This window comes from Helianthus annuus, chromosome 12 (assembly GCF_002127325.2).
Source record: "Helianthus annuus cultivar XRQ/B chromosome 12, HanXRQr2.0-SUNRISE, whole genome shotgun sequence".
NCBI classification, from domain to species: Eukaryota; Viridiplantae; Streptophyta; class Magnoliopsida; order Asterales; family Asteraceae; genus Helianthus; species Helianthus annuus.
This window is the reverse complement of record NC_035444.2, coordinates 20,848,908-20,867,422: the sequence shown is the minus strand read 5'-3', so window position 1 is coordinate 20,867,422 and position 18,515 is coordinate 20,848,908. Positions and strand designations below refer to the sequence as shown.

The window sequence follows — 18,515 nt, the reverse complement described above, 5'->3', positions numbered from 1 at the left end:
AACGCAATTTACATATATACATATATAATTACTCGATAATATTCTTTAGAATATAAGCATTATTTTTTAAGCGAGACTCGTAACGTCAAGCAGGTTCGAGCAACATCAATGGCGGATCTCGTGGCGGTGGACCATGGCATCGCAAACTGGTTCACGACAGTTCTTGGCTGCAGACGTGGTGGTGTTAGGTAGTTTTTAGTGGTGTCGTCGGGCAGGGGCTGCACAGTGGAGTGTGGCGTGTGGTGGCGGCGTGTGAGGGTCCCGATGGACAAGGCAACAACAACGAGCATCGTGATTCACGGTGGTGTAGCGACACGAGTTCCGGTGAGTGAATCTTCCTTGGTAACCTTCTTATTTTCCGTAGATTTATTACATCTAAGTGTTTACGCAACATGTTAGGCGAACTTGAGTCTGATTTAGATGGTTCGTAACGACATTGGTGGTGGCTGTTGTATTTTGATGCATTTTGAAGTGCTGGAAACCAACAGAAGAGTTTGCGGGTCATATGGAAGCAAGTCAGCTTTGGTCGAACAACGGGTCAAACGGTCAACTGTGGTTAACGACTCAACCGTGGCTAGCATGTGGTTCGAGGCGTGTGTGTGTGTGTGTTAGCGAACGAGTTACGTGTAGGTAATGTTATGTACCGAATCATATTTTCATGTAAAATATATGTAACATAATTGTTGAAGTAATGAGTCAACTCGCGAACGAACCGAACCGACAAGTGATGAAACCCGAAACTGAAAGTGTAACACCCTAAAAACGGGTTTTGGTAATCAAACCACGTTAATATTAACAAACGGGTAAAATACCGTAGGTGATAAATATTAACCCGGTAATTATGGGGATTTAAAAAAAAATAAACCTCGTATTAAATAAAAAGAGAATAAAAGTGTTTGAGTAAATAAAATTCATAAGGGGTCCGAGTTAACGGGACTTAAAATAAAACGGGTTATGATTTTCCCCGAACCCACTAAGTTGTTTAATCTAGTTAGTTATAAATATTGGAATAGTAAGAAAAAGCAAGGTTAAAACACCCGTTATGCAAACTTGTATGAAGTAAAGGGACTAAAGGTGGTGAACTAGAAACTAGTTTTTATTAAACAAAACATTAACACCAAAACACACACATGAAGTGTGTGTTCTGGTTGAGATAAGCACAGGAGCCAAAAGAGCTCTCTAGCTCTAACCCTAACAAGCACAAAATCAAACGATTGAAAGGGCAAATCAAGCCCAAATCGAAATCTAAGCACAAATTCGTGATCACCTCGGAGAAGGGATCATAAGGTATGTCAAATTTCATCACTTTGTTCCATCTCAAATTCTAGATGAAAACATGAAATTCGAAATTAGAACTTGAAAGATGAATGTTTTGGGTGAAACTAGGATGAATCCATGCTTAGGGTGGAACCCTAGTTAAAATTTGATGAATTGGTGTTCATAGATATGAAATTGAGAATCACCCACTTATGTGTTAAATGGGTTTCGTAGGATCATGAAGAACACTAGAATCTTGATTTTTGAAATGAGTATCATTGATTATTATGAAGTACATCTAGGTGTTGCTATGCATGCTAGATGTTATGAACTTGAAAATGATGATAAATATTGGCTAAATAGTTAGTCATGAACTAGATTATTAATTGTAAAGAGTCATGCACACTAGGTGTTTGACATAATGCCTAAACAAAAGCAAATTCGCTGAATTTTGAGTAAAAACACATAATCAAATCATAGGGTGAATTATGCGAAACCTGTTATAATAAGAGTTCTAAACAAACCGTTGGTTGAACTCTATAGGCAAGGAAATTGAATCTTCAAGTGGACAAGCCCGGGCGGATACACGCTTAAAGGGAACACTATGAAGGTACGTAACTTTCGGTTTCGTTACATTGTGCATAAACAAAAGTGTTAGAAATGTTAATGAGATTGTAGTGTCAAATGCGAGTTTGGTATGTCATAGAAGTGACGAAGTTCACTCGATAAACCAAACGAGTCAAAGTAGTTAATTAGATATGTTGGTTGATAATATTGTTTAATTAGTCACGTTCGGAATGAAAATAAAGTGATGTAATTCACTAGATAAAGAAATGGGTTAAAATATTGGTGGTAATAAGTTTGGTATGTTGATAAAATGGTGAATTCCATTAGACAACCAAACGGGTCAAATAATGGTCAAAATGGTAGTGTTCGAAGTGACTTAAACGTCACTCATTAAATTGAGTTACAAAAGCGTAAACCATGGAATGGACGTGATACACTAAGGTTGACAAGCCCGGGAATGGGTAATTATGATTAGAAACCAATGTTGATGAATTATGCAAGTACGTAACTATTAGTTCCGTTACTTATTTACAAAGAATGTTTAGTATGTTTGAAAATGATATCGTAGTGTGATAAGAATGTTTGATGAATAACCAAAGTGACGAATTTCACTTAACAGAACAAACGGGTCAGTTTGAATAAATCATGGTAGTCATCAAAGTGAAGGTTTTCACTTGGCAACGGAATGGGTCAAAACTGTGTTTTCAAAATAACAATGTAAGTAGAGACTGGGAAGTCACAATATATGTTAACAATAGGAGGTGATATGCCAAGAGATTGGATGCACCAAATTGATGCTTATAAACCCTTGCTAATGGGTCAATCGTCTAGAATTTGCTTGCAAAATTTGCATAAAGTGGTTTGCTCGAATTATAGAAAACGAGCATGAAATTCTAGTGTGTGCATAAAACCAGGTGATGGTAATGATACGCCACAGTTGACAAGCCCAGGGAATGGGTAACAAAGCTTAGAAACCATTGAAATTGAATGATGACAAATATGTCATAAAACAAACGGGTCAAAAATCGAAACAAGGATTTGTGAACAATTCATTTATAAACTGGGTTTCGATGTGTGAAATTTGAATGATTGAATTCGTAATTTTATTACGGACGCGTAGGAAAAAGAATCGACTAAAACGGACATGTAGGTAAAAAGTTATGAGCTTTTAAAGTTTGGAATGTTAGAATTTTTGTAGCTGGGCAGATATGCAGGTCCTGGAACTGGACCTGCTGGAAATCATGTTCCCCCGCGGCACGCGGCGGGGTGTTAAGGTCCGGGCGTGACACGCGGGACCGCTCGCAGCCCGGAAGGATTAACCAAAGTCTGTCGCGTGGCACGACAGACCAAAATCCGAGATTTTATTTTTTGTTATTCGTTTAATACCGGAACTTGTTTATACATATTATATGGTTGTCAAAACTAACAATTGATGTGGTTTTGACCTTAGGTAATGTTCTTCTCATTCCGGATGCCGATCAAGCATGATATCAAGAACCGAACACCACTTTTGAAGCTTCCGCGTTTATTTAATTATGTTGTAGACAATGTTCATGTTGTAAACACTTATCTCATCGTTTTGGCTGTTTATTCTATTTAGAAGTTAACTAGAATACTGTTACTAAGAAACTTCTGTTTGATCTAACCTTTTGAAATGAAGCATCTTGGTTATAAAAATGCATATTTTATATTAAAATCTTAAAATAATGAGACGGGTGTTACAAGTTGGTAATCAGAGCTCAAGGTTGTTAACAAAGTGTGTTCGGTTCAAGCTTGATCAAACATCCGGTAAGAATTAGTTACTTTAGTAAATTTTATTTATATATTAGAAAAAGGAATTTGATTTGATCTGCACGGGAAGAGCATGTTAACACACTCAAACCCGGAATGTGCACTAAACATGAATGGTTTAAGCAAGTGGTGAACTTGGCTAAGCCAAAGCGAATGATGCATACGTTATAAAAATGAAATGTTTAATAATTAGCATAAACATTTCAGATTCAAGATGGCCAATGAAGGCAATGATGATACGGTGTCGATAGTCACCGAACAGATGAAAGAAATGTCTGGTTTAACCGGGGGCGAATTAGCATCTCAATTAACTAAAGAGATGGAAGCTAAAATTTCAGAAGAAGTCGGAAAGGCAGTAGAAGCCAGTTTACCGCCGTTTGTCGAGCGATTACAAACCATAATCTCGCTAGTGGTGGAGGATATGATAACTGAATTAAAAGATAGTCTCTCACAAGAAAAAGATGACGGGAAAGTGTTGGATGTGAACTCAAGTCCCGTAAAGAAATCAAAGCCTAATAAAGGTTCTAAGAAAGGAGTTATAAGAAGGGGATCACCTCAGTGTAAAATATGTGGAAAAACTCACAGGGGGAAATGCTACCTTAGAGACAAACCATGTCCTATTTGTAGAGAAGTGGGACATGTGGTTGCAAATTTCCCAGGAGAAGTGTCAGTGTGTTATAAATGTTATAATCCGGGACATAAAAGGTCTGAATGCCCGGAATTGGTCGGAACCAAAGATATAACTGACGTGAAGACTGATACCCCGAAAGAGAAGGCAAGGTCTTCCCACATAACAGCCGTAGAGGCTAAAGCTGAACCTGATGTCATTTCAGGTATGTTTATTATAAATTTAATCTAGGTATAAATTTTATTCAAATACGAGTGCGAATAATAGTTGCATAAGGGAATACATGAGTAGTGGAATGAGTGAATTATGTAAAAGAAATATACATATATATGTATAAGAAAATAAACCGACAATTGAGAATGTCAAAGTATAAGGATAAAGTTTGACTGTCATGAGTAATAAAATTCACACGAACAAGTCAAACAAGATGAATGAAAAAAAAAATAAAGAACTTGGTTGAATAAAAGCGATGAATTTCGCTAATACAACCAAATAAATGAATACGAAGTCTTAAAGCATGCCGGAATGGTTGCTATGATAATGACTACGTTAAAATACCCAATAGATGAGTAGGGCTTCAGGTATAGATGTAAACGAAGAGGCAGGGGCGCGGATGAAACTCAAAAGACTCGGATTAAGAGTATGGTTAAAAGACGACAAAATTTCACAAAACAGAAAATTTGATAAGTTATGTTCAATTATTACAATATTGAACGAACCGAGTAAAGTATAATGCTTAATAGAGCAAGTAAGCGCAAACCATTAATTGAAGCGCAAAATATTAACAAACTCATGTAATGTGTCATGAGAGAATATAAAAAGGAAAATGCAAACCAGACAAAGGAAGCATTAAAACATTAAGATGAAAGAACCCGGGTACTGGGTTGTAAATAAATAAAAGTGTGAACCGGAGAATGGTGAGTGGAAAACAAACCGGTGTGTAAATGATGTAGGAAGTCATGGAGTCGGAAGATTAGTCTAAAACGAGAAAGGGTGTAACCTTAGACTACGGTCAATTCGATTAAATTCGAAAATGAAAATGAACGAATTTTGGGCCTGAAAGGGGTGCCTGATACTAAAAATGTATTTTCTTTAAGAATGCGAAATGACACAAGAAAAAAAAAAACGATCCACGGGATCATCCTAACCTCTGAAATCATAAATAATGTAAAGGTTTAGAGGACTGAATGACCCTCACATCACCGATAGAAATAACTAAACTATATGGGTCCTCAACGAAAAAGGGAAAAATCCTAAAAGAAATAGCCTACAGGGCTAATCGAAAGAACCTACGGGTCACTTGGGTAAGGCGTGGGAACTAGCTATGATTCCCCGCATAAAACACAGGCAAGAATAGTTCTTGTTATCAATTTCTCGACATGATTAAGTGACATGCGATGAAGAGAAAAACGTTAAACTAAAATTAAGTTTTAGTAAGAACCAACGTATTAACAAATATAAATATTATGAGAAGAAAATTAGAAAATGGTTAATACTGAAGAATAAAGGTCTTAACACCGATGGGCGTAGGACGATACATATAAAAGAAAAATTCTTAATAATGAAAAGCCGACATAAAATCACACATGACGCGATGTGATTACGGATGCAAAAGTGGTATAGAATACAACCACGTTGTAATGCGAGTCACTAGATATGATATTATAAGCACGCAAAGGGCCGATGACGGCAAAATAGTATACCCGAATGACGAGGTATGAGGTAAAACAGTGACTAATCAGTGTAGCCGGTAAAACCATTTATAGTTAAAGTAATGTTATGATCTATGTAAAGCGATTGTCAATGTAGGATTAGCGTCAAGAGAACTTGCTGACAGACTCAGTCGCCGAGTGGTAAAAAGACAACTCGGTCAAATAGGCAACAAAAATAGGAAATAGATGATAAAAGGTTACGGTCCATGAGGATATATACCTAAAAGATGCACACGTCAATACGAATGAAAACTTTATATTGGAAAGAAAGAATGTCATAGAAACGAAACTAACGTTCGACCTAAATTAATGAACTACATAAAGAAGGTTTCGGGGATGAAACCTCTTTAAGGGGGGTAGACTTGTAACACCCTAAAAACGGGTTTTAGTAATCAAACCACGTTAATATTAACGAACGGGTAAAATACCGTAGGTGATAAATATTAACCCGGTAATTATGGGGATTTAAAAAAGGAAAAATTACAAGTTTTGTCCTTTATCTTTATACCATATTTCAGGCGGTGTCCTTTTTAACGAATTTTGACAGGTTTTGCCCTTTATAGGGAATTTTCTTGTTAAATCTGGTCACATAAGGGTAGTTTAGTCTTTATACATATAAAGGACAAATTTTGTAAACACTGATAAATATATAGATACAAGCCCTCAATTTTGTCTTTTGCCACTTTTATAATAAATCATTTATTAAACAACCCCTTTTAACCTCCTTTTATCTTCCACCTTAAAAAACCCTAACTCAAATTAAACCTCAATTTTGACATCTCTCCGGTGAACTACATGTTCGAAGTGATGGCCATGAGTGCTGAGAAGCTCCCCTTCATCCTCCCTGCCGTTTTCACAATCGGTCAATGTTCCTGGACACGAGTATCATTCTCGTATTTAGGACAAAAGATACAGATGGAAGCCGCTAATCAGGCAAAAATCGATGTCTCTGAAGTCAAGATGAAGGTGCTGATAATCATCATAGTATGAAACCAAGTTAACATACATACATACATACCTTAAATTGAATTCTAACTTGTATTTATTGAATAAACTAGTTTAGTTATGAACTAATGATTAAATTGGATGTAATTAATTAAAGGTACAAGAGGCGAATTGGGAGCTTTAACAGAAAAAAAAACTCGTAGAAGCAATTTTTTATGAGAAAGAAAACGAAGCAGAGGCTCAAAAGGCTACAACCGAGGCCACCTTCTATGCGCGTCAACAAGTTGCAGATTGTGAACTGTATGCAAAACAAAAAGAAGCTGAAGGTCTAGTTGCCCTTGCACAGGGGACATACATAAGGACCCTTCTGGGTGCATTGGGGGGTAACTATGGGGCTTTAAGAGATTATTTAATGAACAATGGTGGAATGTATCAAGAGATTGCCAAGATTAACAGGGAGGCGGGTGGTGTTGGGGACAACGATGATGGTCAAGGTGGTGCTATGAAGGAGGTTGCCGGGGTGGACAAGATGTTACCGCCATTGTTTAACACGGTTCATGAAGATAAACTTGTTGAATGAATTGGTATGAATTAATTTGAGTTAGGGTTTTTTAAGGTTGAAGATAAACGAGGTTAAAAGGGAATTGTTTAATAAAAGATTTATTATAAAAAAATAGCAAAAGACAAAATTGAGGGCTTGTATTTATACATTTATCAGTATTTACAAAAATTGTCCTTTATATGTATAAAGACTAAACTACCCTCATGTGACTTCCATATGACCAGATTTAACGAGAAAATCTAACTTGGTTAGGGTCAAAGAACAAAACATGCAACAAAATTCCTTATAAAGGGCAAAACCTATCAAAATTCGTTGAAAAGGACACTGCTTGAAATATGGTATAAAGATAAAGGACAAAACTTGTAATTTTTCCATTTAAAAAAAAATAAACCTCGTATTAAATAAAAAGAGAATAAAAGTGTTTGAGTAAATAAAATTCATAAGGGGCCCCGAGTTAACGGGACTTAAAATAAAACGGGTTATGATTTTCCCCGAACCCACTAAGTTAACTAGGGTGTTTAACCTAGTTAGTTATAAATCTTGGAATAGTAAGAAAAAGCAAGGTTAAAACACCCGTTATGCAAACTTGTGTGAAGTAAAGGGACTAAAGGTGGTGAACTAGAAACTAGTTTTTATTAAACAAAACATTAACACCAAATGTCACACCCCGATTTCCACGTGTCTCACCGGTGGGCCCGGTGGGGGATTACCGTGACGATGTTGGAAACAATATAGTCAAACCACACAATTATATAAATGCACAGCGGAAGCTTTAAAGATAATATATACTTCAACCTCTGCTTGTAATATCAAATGTATTACAGAAGTCGAATGTATCCACAGCGGATCAAAATAAATAATTATTGTTCATTCAGATACGACATCGAGTTTGCGAGACTATTCGTGATGCTTAGGAAGCTTATACCAGCCAATTTCGTATAGTACCTGCACTTAATCTTTTTGGGGAAAATACGTCAGTTTACACTGGTAAATACGTTCAACTGACACATTTGAAAATGTTTATTAAAATTGATTTGAATGCACAAGGCACAAACTCTTTTATAACTTGGGAAAATTATTAAAATCTTGTGAACGTATTACATGTTCTTTTATGCGTTCAGTAGCCCGGGTCGTGCCGGGTTAAAGATTTATAGACACACCACATCGCGTAAAACCGTAGTATAAAAACCAACGGCTACGTCTTTTAATTTAATGTCGACAATATATACCGGGTGTACGCCTACACCGGGATGTCGATGGTCGTGGCCATTTCGTAAAATGATGCCAAGGATATCCGGGACAACGGTCATTAAACCCCCCAAAGGCTTTTAAGAAACAAAACTGTTTAAATGAGCCGATCATATTATTTAATTAACCACCTAAGCGATGGAAAAATATAATGCTCAATCAAGCGGTATTATCATACCGTAACCCAAGCCCGTATAGGGGAAATAAGTTAAAGTATTTACCTTTGCAAGTATTATTCCTTAGTTTGATTAAATCACCGATAGCTTTTACTGGGCTCCTAATCTGGAACGAAGGTTTTAATTAACCTCTTAGAATCCTAACGAGTCTTTATGTTGGCCGTAGCCTAGACCGGTTGGTTCCGATATATGAATATGGTTTAATCGCGCGAAGAGGCGAAAACCGAGAATGGAGTGTGATTCTGACCCAACAAGTTCAGAGACTTGTTTTATATGGGCTCAATGTTCACACTCTGGATTTTGGGGTTCAAATAATATATTTTGACCCGTATCGGCTAATTTATGAAAACTAGTTTCATAAGCCGAACCGTGCGCGCAATAGGCGAAACGGTTAACCATGAGAGTCCTACGCTTATTTCCTAAGTCAATATGCCTTAAAGAGGTTGTGGTATCAGTAGGATACCTTCCGTGACGCCCGTAACGAGTTTTAGTTAATATTACGCCCCGTAGGGGTTTTTCGGTTATTTTAAAGACTTTTAAAGAGGTTTTCGAGTTCTACAGGAAATCTGAGTTTCCCGAACAGTTTATAAAGTCTAAAATACTTTATTTATTATTTAAAATCAGTAGTAACTGGAATCGGGTCAAAAGACCTTGTAGAACTCATGTTTTGGTCAAAAAGGGCATTTTCAGTATTTACCGAACCGTAGCCATAACCGCAAGTTATGAGCAAGGTAAAAATTATTAAAAATCTCTAAAATTCCCAAAATATTAATTTATAATAGTGGGTAAAAGTTTTGGTGACGAAATCTTGGTTTAGATAGGTGTTATGCTAATTGCGCCGTTTATTACAAAAGTTTATTTAATTTGCGCTAATTAGCATATCTCCCATTCTAGACCTTGGATTGACGTGAAACTTTAAGGACATGCTTATAATTTAGTAAGCAAGGTTCTGGTCCGTTCACGTGTCCAAAATACTCGTTTTATTTTCAAAAGGCCGTTACGGTCAACTTTTAGGCGAATGACGGAAATGCGCAAAAGACTCGGATAACTCATGAACCGATCACAGAGGTTTATACCATCATGTAACCTGGTCCTAAGAGAGTCCTAAGGCATATCTATACCTCACTAAAACGGGTCAGAACTGAAGTCAAAGCAAAAGTCAAACTTTTGCGACATTCGGCTCCGAACTGGGTCAATATAGCAAACGGTCGATTCAAACGAGCGCAAACAAGTTTATGTACTTATTATCATGTTTTATGATTATCAAAACAGGTTCCATAGCATATACATTACAGATTATGTATAAAATGGCAAAACGACTTTCTGTTGACTTTTTAAGTGCGCGTTTGACTCGATATTTGACATAGTTAGAGTGGTGATCAGAGGGAACCCTTTTAGGGGTTTATTACCCACATAAATACCAACTCAAAACTACTTTTGATCCGATAATTCACTGGACCATTTGTGAGTTATCGCTATAACAACCGTTAGTTACGACGGTTGAGTTTATAAGCTAAAACTATGGAAATGTATGACCAAAATGGTTATGAACGACTTACAGAAGTGGTATCTTGCTTAGAGAGCAGAAGAGAATGCTAGAGAGCTCTTGGAATGATCAGATGAGTGAGTTTGTGTTGTGGTGAAAGTTATGAACCAATTGTGCTTATTTATAGTGTTCAAATGAGCTCAAGATCAACACACAACAGCCTACAACTGATCATGGATGATGGGCATGTGTCCCCTGAAGCTATGGGTCAAGTGTAGGGTGCCCATGCCTCATTTATTGAGGTTTGATCGTTCATAATGCTCAAAAGGCAAGAAAACACAAAGTTTCTGCATCTGGGCGTCCCACGCGGCCCGCATGGGAGAATCCATGCATTTGTACGCGGGCCGCCTGAGATTTAAATATCAGGCGAGTAAAAGAGGAGGCTCGCGGCCCGCCTCAACTTAAGCCAAAACCTCACGCGGGCCGCGAGAGGTTATGTTTTCAGAAATTTAAATCTTTTGTCATGATTACGAAATCCTGGTAATTAATAACGAAATCTTTCGTAATGATTTACCTGACCTTTCGGGTTTGAAGGGGTAACTTTGCGGTTTAGCCCTCGGTTAATTACAACTAAGGACCTCGTGTTATTTACCCGCGCTATTAAGTCCCCGGTTAGTTAATTTAATTATTCTGAAAGTCTTAACTTTCATTGCTGACGCTTTTAACCCTTCTCCTACGAATTCGATCGTAACTTTCTCGTTTCATAACGAAACTTTGCGAAATTTATATATTATATTTCAGTGAGTGTATAATACCGTTACAAGGCCTTGGGAACGTTAAAGGGTCACTCAGAGGTATAATTAAACATGTTGACACAGTTAACCCCTGTAGCTTGTAATCTCTCACTTTCTTTCGTGTTTCGCTTCCGTACGATTCATGATTCATTCGTTTGAAGGTTCAAGCATTATTTAGGGTTACTATACAGTATATTTACCCTTGTTGACATTTATAACCCTCGAATTTATATACTTTCAAGGTTTGTCAAAATTTGTCCTTTATTTAATATAAATGCCACGTGTAATCAAATGACACGTGTTAACACATTACTGGACGCAAAAATTCGAGGTGTTACACCAAAACACACACATGAAGTGTGTGTTCTGGTCGAGATAAGCACAGGAGCCAAAAGAGTTCTCTAGCTTTAACCCTAACAAGCACAAAATCAACCGATTGAAAGGGTAAATCAAGCCCAAATCAAAATCCAAGCACAAATTCGTGATCACCTTGGAGAAGGGATCATAAGGTATGTCAAATTTCATCACTTAGTTCCATCTCAAATTGTAGATGAAAACATGAAATTCGAAATTAGAACTTGAATGATGAATGTTTTGGGTGAAACTAGGATAAATCCATGCTTATGGTGGAACCCTAGTTAAATTGTTGTTCATAGATATGAAATTGAGAATCACCCACTTGTGTGTTAATTAGGTTACGTAGGATGATGAAGAACACTAGAATCTTGATTTTTGAAAATGAGTATCATTGATTATTATGAAGTAAATCTTGGTGTTGCTATGCATGCTAGATGTTATGAACTTGAAAATGATGATAAATCTTGGCTAAATAGTTAGTCATGAACTTGATTATTAATTGTATAGAATTATGCACACTAGGTATTTGACATAATGCCTAAACAAAAGCAAATTTGCTGAATTTTGAGTAAAAACGCATAATCGATTCATAGGGTGAATTATGCGAAACCTGTTATAATAAGAGTTCTAAACAAACCGTTGGTTAAACACTACAGGCAAGGAAATTGAATCTTCAAGTGGACAAGCCGGAGCGGATATGCGCTTGAAGGGAACGCTCTAAAGGTATGTAACTTTTGGTTTCGTTACATTGTGCATAAACAAAAGTGTTAGAAATGTTAATGAGATTGTAGTGTCAAATGCGAGTTTGGTATGTCATAGAAGTGACGAAGTTCACTCGATAAACCAAACGAGTCAAAGTAGTTAATTAGATATGTTGGTTGATAATATTGTTTAATTAGTCACGTTTGCAATGAAAATAAAGTGATGTAATTCACTAGATAAAGAAATGGGTTAAAATATTGGTGGTAATAAGTTTGGTATGTTGATAAAATGGTGAATTCCATTAGACAACCAAACGGGTCAAATAATGGTCGAAATGGTAGTGTTCGAAGTGACTTAAACGTCACTCATTAAATTGAGTTACAAAAGCGTAAACCATGGAATGGACGTGATAGGCTAAGGTTGACAAGCCCGGGAATGGGTAATTATGGTTAGAAACCAATGTTGATGAATTATGCAAGTATGTAACTTTTAGTTCCGTTACTTACTTACAAAGAATGTTTAGTATGTTTGAAGATGATATCGTAGTGTGATAAGAATGTTTGATGAATAACTAAAGTGACGAAGTTCACTTAACAGAACAAACGGGTCAGTTTTAATAAATCATGGTAGTCATCAAAGTGAAGGTTTTCACTTGGCAACGGAATGAGTCAAAACTGTGTTTTCAAGAAACTGTTACTAAGAAACTTCCGTTTGATCAAACCTTATGAAATGAAGTATTTTGGTTATAAAAATGCGTATTCTATATTAAAATCTTAAAATAATGAGACGTGTGTTACAGAAAGTGATTGCATTCATCTTATAAGTAAACAACTCTTCATTTAATATACTTTTGTAACCAACATGAGTTAGAGCAACTAGCCACTGGCCACATGATATTATTAAGCGATATTATACTTACCCTATCTAGTATAAGATAAAAAAGATGATACTTTATCTCTGATCGAAACTTTGTTTGAACCCAATGAATAATCAATATAAATAATAAGTTGTTATTTTCACGTATGCTTTGATAACATAGAGTTGCATGAAGATGATTAATGAATTTGGTTCTATAGATATTAGAATAAGATAATAAAACAAAATCTTTCTTTACAAAAAGAAACCAATTTTTATGCATAAAATCAGAAAGAGTAAACTGTCATTTTGGTCCCTGAGATTTGGTCACTTTTGACACTTTAGTCCAAAACTCAAACCTTTTGCATCTGGGTCCCTGTGGTTTCAGTTTTATTGCCATTTTGGTCCAAAAGTGAAATCAGGTCATATTTGTCTTATAAAATTATACTATTTTGTCCTTTTCCCTGGGGGCAAAATGGTCATTTTAGGCATGAATATATATAAATAAAATAAAAAAACTTCAAAACAACTATATATTTATATGTATTTATAAGTCGAGTTATGACTCGCTATCAGTTAGACGTTTCGTCTGATCAATCTAAAAATGATTTTTCTTACAATAAGCTTTAGTTATGCAATTTGGATATTTTGATCTATTTTATATATTTTATTTTATTTTTACGTAAAATATATTCACAAGAAACCAAAATGAGTCCCTATCGTTCGTCGAGTACACGCGTTTAAATCGAATAAGTGTTTCGATCTTGACAAGGTAATTGAATAAACTATCTTTATAACCAAGTTGTTACTAGAGTTATTTCCATTAGACTTTAAGGTGTCCTTTATTTGTAGTAGGGCACGAGGAGATTTGATATTTCAAGCTTCGGGTTTGCTTGCCTTTATTTGTTATATGGAGTATTATGCTTTGCACATCAGGTGAGTTCACTGCTCTTTTACAAGAATGCGTCCCGCTGGGACAAACAAACCAACTTACATCCCTGTAGGGGATACTTTACAAACTTACATCCCTGTAGGGGATACTTTACGAACATATATCCCTGTAGGGGATACGTTATAAACTGTATTTTAATTTTGATGTTGGATAATCAACTCAACACTATCACCCAGAGTCCCTACTTACTACCGAACTAGTTGCTTGGAGGGCAACGGGGTATTAGTTGACAGCGCTATTAGGCTTGACAACCTTACACCATATCTGGATAGGACGGGCGTGAACTAATGACCTTAACCACATGGCCAGTGTTGACAGGCACTGATGAGGGCAAACAAACAGACATCACCGCAATATCGAGTTATTATCAACATGTCTTTAAACTAAACATTTACCAACTATACGATTAAACAAAACTGTGAACTCACCAGCTTTATGCTGATACACTTTTTCTGCATGCTTGCAGGTTGTTAGATTCATCATGCTTTGGAACTTGCTGTCTGGAGAGCGGGAAGTGACATGGGGCATGCCACATGAGGAAACACGTAAAATTTTGCAACTTAAAACAATTTGGTTTCTAATTATGTTTAAACAATATAAACGCTTCCGCTGAACGTAAACTATGTTGAAACATTATTTATAAAATTGCACTATTCATGTTGGACATGAGATTTGTATTAATATTATTTACTGTTAGTTCGACATGATTAGTGGCTAGATCCTGGTACGTTACACGCCTTGCGGTGGTATCCGCAGGTGGTATTTTGAGGGTGTTATAGATGGAGCCGTCATTTGGTTATTCCCCGGGGCATTTGTAATATAACCTTACCAATTTCTTCATTGATTTCCCCTAAAAATTTAAAAACTCTAAGAAATGTCCTTTATAGAGGGATCCTTTGGACTCATCATGATCCCCAAAAGGTAGCCCACCATTCAACAAACTTTTGGCAAGTATAACTGAAGTACTTAATTGGATTCTGTATTCTTTTTTTTGCTTATCCGTATGTGGTGCAAAGCCCACGTTTACAGCTTGAGCTTCATTAAGTAAGTCTTCCCCTTTTTGAAATTCTTTGTTGTGAAAACTATTGCATTTACCAACATAAGTATCAAATCTTGAGATCCTATACCAACATTGTACCCCTTCGCTCACAAATGCATCATTTTGTCCACTTTCTTTGAACAAGTAACAATATAAGCAATACGCTCTATCTGACACTATATTCTAACCACTTTCTATGTTTACCATCGTACCATTCTGGTTTAAAACATCTTAATATACCACCAAAATCTGTTTATGGAAAATTATGCCCTCTTGGTTGACATGAACCTCTAAGCAAATACGTTCATCTAATTTCATCTTTTTGACTTGGGTGATAAGATGAAAGTGGTTTTCTTTCGGAAGGATCCCACGGAAGATCATTTAAATCTATTTTAAGGGTTTACTACTTGAAGATACAATTCAATGTTTGATGGTTGTCTTTGGAAAAAGTTGTCAATTTTCTTCATACCTAAATATCCAATTCAAATTTCAACAAATTAACATCACTAATTGTCTAATTCATATACACATAATCATTCAAGTTTAACAAAGTAACATAAAAAAATTAACAATTCATAATTATCATACAATCATTCAAGTTCAACTAACATATTAACAACACATTACAATTTATACATATTCATTGAAAAGAATGAAAGAAACTAAAGAAATTGTAAGTTTACCTTTCATTCTTTCAAGAAGGTATACCAACTGAACTCGAAATGGCCTGGATGTTTGAAGGATTCAGAATGAATGTGAGCCGTGAGTTGTGAAATCGTGAATTCGAATTGTTCTTGACATTAATTGGGGATTAATTTGCTTAAGAGAATGAGAGATTTGGTAGGATCGAAGGGGTTAAGGGAAGTGACGAAGTCTGATGTGCGTGTTTTGACGTTACTGGGACGCTACTGGTATAAGGTTAAAACCCTAGAAAGATTTTAGATTTAGAAAAAAAAACGTGTAGAAAGTGCCCAGAACAACAGGAATCGAACCAGAAACCTACATCTTGATAGAAAGCGCCTTAACCACCGGGCCATCCCTCAAATCCATGAATGGGTTCATCCCAAAAATAATTTATGGGTTCATTAGGATTTTTCTATTAATACTAACACTAATAATTTGAAATCGAGTGGGTTCGAGCGAACCCGTAAGTTTCAATGTAGATCCGCCCCTGCTTCGAATACCAGTACCGGTACCATACCGTACCAAACATTTTCGGTACCAGTACTTTTGGTACCAATCATTTAAAACTGTCTTTACTTGCCAACTTACTCCAACCATTCAAGCATACAAACAAGTACATAGGAGCATCCAATACACATAAACACTAATGACAAACATTGCTAAATCGAAAAACCCTTAATCGCATACACATTATACATTCCCACACATACACATGGCACCTTTTCGAATCATCGTTACTAATTGACACACCCTCTTATTCAAACCGACAAAAGAGAACATCTGCAAAACAACCATCTTATACACAATAAAAATGAATTTTGTGAGTGTGCGAGAGTTTATCAGGTAAAGAAACACGAGGAGGGAAGGCTAATATCATGAGTATCTATGTGATGCAAGTTGTCATGATTATATTTTAGAGAATATTACCTGAAAAGGGTAGTAAAATGTATAGTTTCTACTAGTAGGGTGCCCGCACGATGCGGCGGGGGCGACACTTTGCATTGCGGCACTCGTTTCTGGTAGTTTTCTTATTGTGGTATATATGTCATAAGTGTCACACGTATGTAAAGTTTTGTTTTTTTTATAAAAATTAATAATCAAAAGACAAAAAATAAAAGATAAGTTGTTATAATTGTAAAGAATGTTTCTTTTATTGGTTAAATTATAAAGTATAATTTTATTCTTTAAAGTTCATATTTTTTTTTTAAATATCCACATAATACTCATCTAATAAACTATAAGTTTACAATTTTCGTTTTTATAAAAATAAAAAAATAGTATTTGACTCGTAAGTAGGTTTTAGACCTTTTAAATTGTTAAATTTCATTTTTTTTACAGATATAAAAAGTTTATATTTTTATAAAATTTCAAGAATTGTTTTTATAAAAAAATAGGATGTTAAGAGTTTATATCTTTATTAACTTTATATCATACTAAGTTCAAATTTTAGGTTCCTAATCTATACGAGTCTATTTTTAGCTTATTCCCTAAAAATATGCAACACAATCTACTATATATCTAGTCAAGTTGGTAAAGAATTCTTTAAAACTGACTATTATTATATATAACAATATAGTTAAACTTATAATTCTAAAAATTTGCAACACAATTTAGTATCTAGCTAGTAAAGATTGTAAATTTCTGGAGTATTTTATTTTATATTACTTGTTACAAAAAATGTTTATAAAAGAATTGTTTTTTTATAAAAACAAAATATTTTGTTTATAAATAAAGTAAAAAAACCGGTTTACACATGTAAAGTTTCGTTTTTAATAAAAAAAATAATAATCAAATGAATAAAATAAAAGATAAGTTGTTATAATTGTAAATTAAGTTTATTTTGTTGGTAAAATGATAAAGTTTATATTTTTATTCTTTAAAGCTCATAACTTTTTTTAAATATCCACATGCTACTCATTCAATAAACTTTAAGTTTAAAATTTTTGTTTTTATAAAAATAAAAAGAAATAGTAGTTGACTCATAAGTACGTTTTACACCTTTAACTTTAATTGTTAAATTTCATATATATATATATATATATATATAATTTATATTTTTATAAAATTTTAAAAACAGTTTTTATAAGAAAAAATAGGATGTTAAGAGTTTATATCTTTAATAACTTTATATCATAATAAGTTTATTACTTTATGATATTTTTAATTGAGAAATACAAATTATAAGATTAATATCTAGTAATAACTGCAATATTTTATAATTCCAGCTTGGCTATATCTAATTGCAATATCTATTTATTACAACTTTATTATCCTAACTTATATAAGTTCAGTTGACTTGGAAATTTAGGATACTAACTTTATTTTGAACTTTATTAATATGGTCAATAACTGCATTATATTAACACAAAAAATAAAGTTCAAATATAAAATAAAATTTATTCATAAGTCTAGATCAAACATAACAACTGAAAATGAATAAAAAAACATAAAAACACTTGATAGATTTCATATTAGACTGCATTAAATCTGTTCCGCTTCTGAATTGACACTCGAGGATTTTTAATCGGATTTTCCGGTTTGTGCTTGAATCGGCAGTATCTTCTAATTCCACTTCTTTGTCATTGTCCTCAGAATCGTCTAAATTAATAACCTCACTCCATTTCCATTCAGAGAGTCTCTTGGATCTGTTCCTTTGAGTCTCAAACTTTTGATCCTTAAAAAAGACAAAAATTGAATACAAAAGTTAAAAAAAAGATTAAATAAACCTTAAAATTATCTTTTCACTAAATTCACGTTGAA

General features: G+C 34.8%; 1 protein-coding gene across 1 annotated transcript; it reads left to right on the top strand.

Annotated features, from left to right (window-relative positions):
* Positions 1 to 1,150: 1,150 nt before the first annotated feature.
* Positions 1,151 to 14,713, top strand: LOC110896460. Its single transcript, XM_022143793.2, has 5 exons — positions 1,151 to 1,287; positions 1,801 to 1,867; positions 3,823 to 4,448; positions 12,180 to 12,246; positions 14,499 to 14,713. The coding sequence occupies exons 3-4, from the start codon at positions 3,830 to 3,832 to the stop codon at positions 12,242 to 12,244; spliced, it is 684 nt and encodes a 227-aa protein (XP_021999485.1). The 5' UTR covers positions 1,151 to 1,287; positions 1,801 to 1,867; positions 3,823 to 3,829; the 3' UTR covers positions 12,245 to 12,246; positions 14,499 to 14,713.
* The last annotated feature ends 3,802 nt before the right edge of the window (positions 14,714 to 18,515 follow it).

Excerpts from the sequence above, each read along its gene's own strand:
- LOC110896460 (XM_022143793.2), top strand. The coding sequence starts at position 3,830 with ATGGCCAATGAAGGCAATGATGATACGGTGTCGATAGTCACCGAACAG. Across the intron at positions 4,449-12,179 it reads TGAACCTGATGTCATTTCAG|GCAAGGAAATTGAATCTTCA; the intron begins GTATGTTTATTA and ends TAAACACTACAG.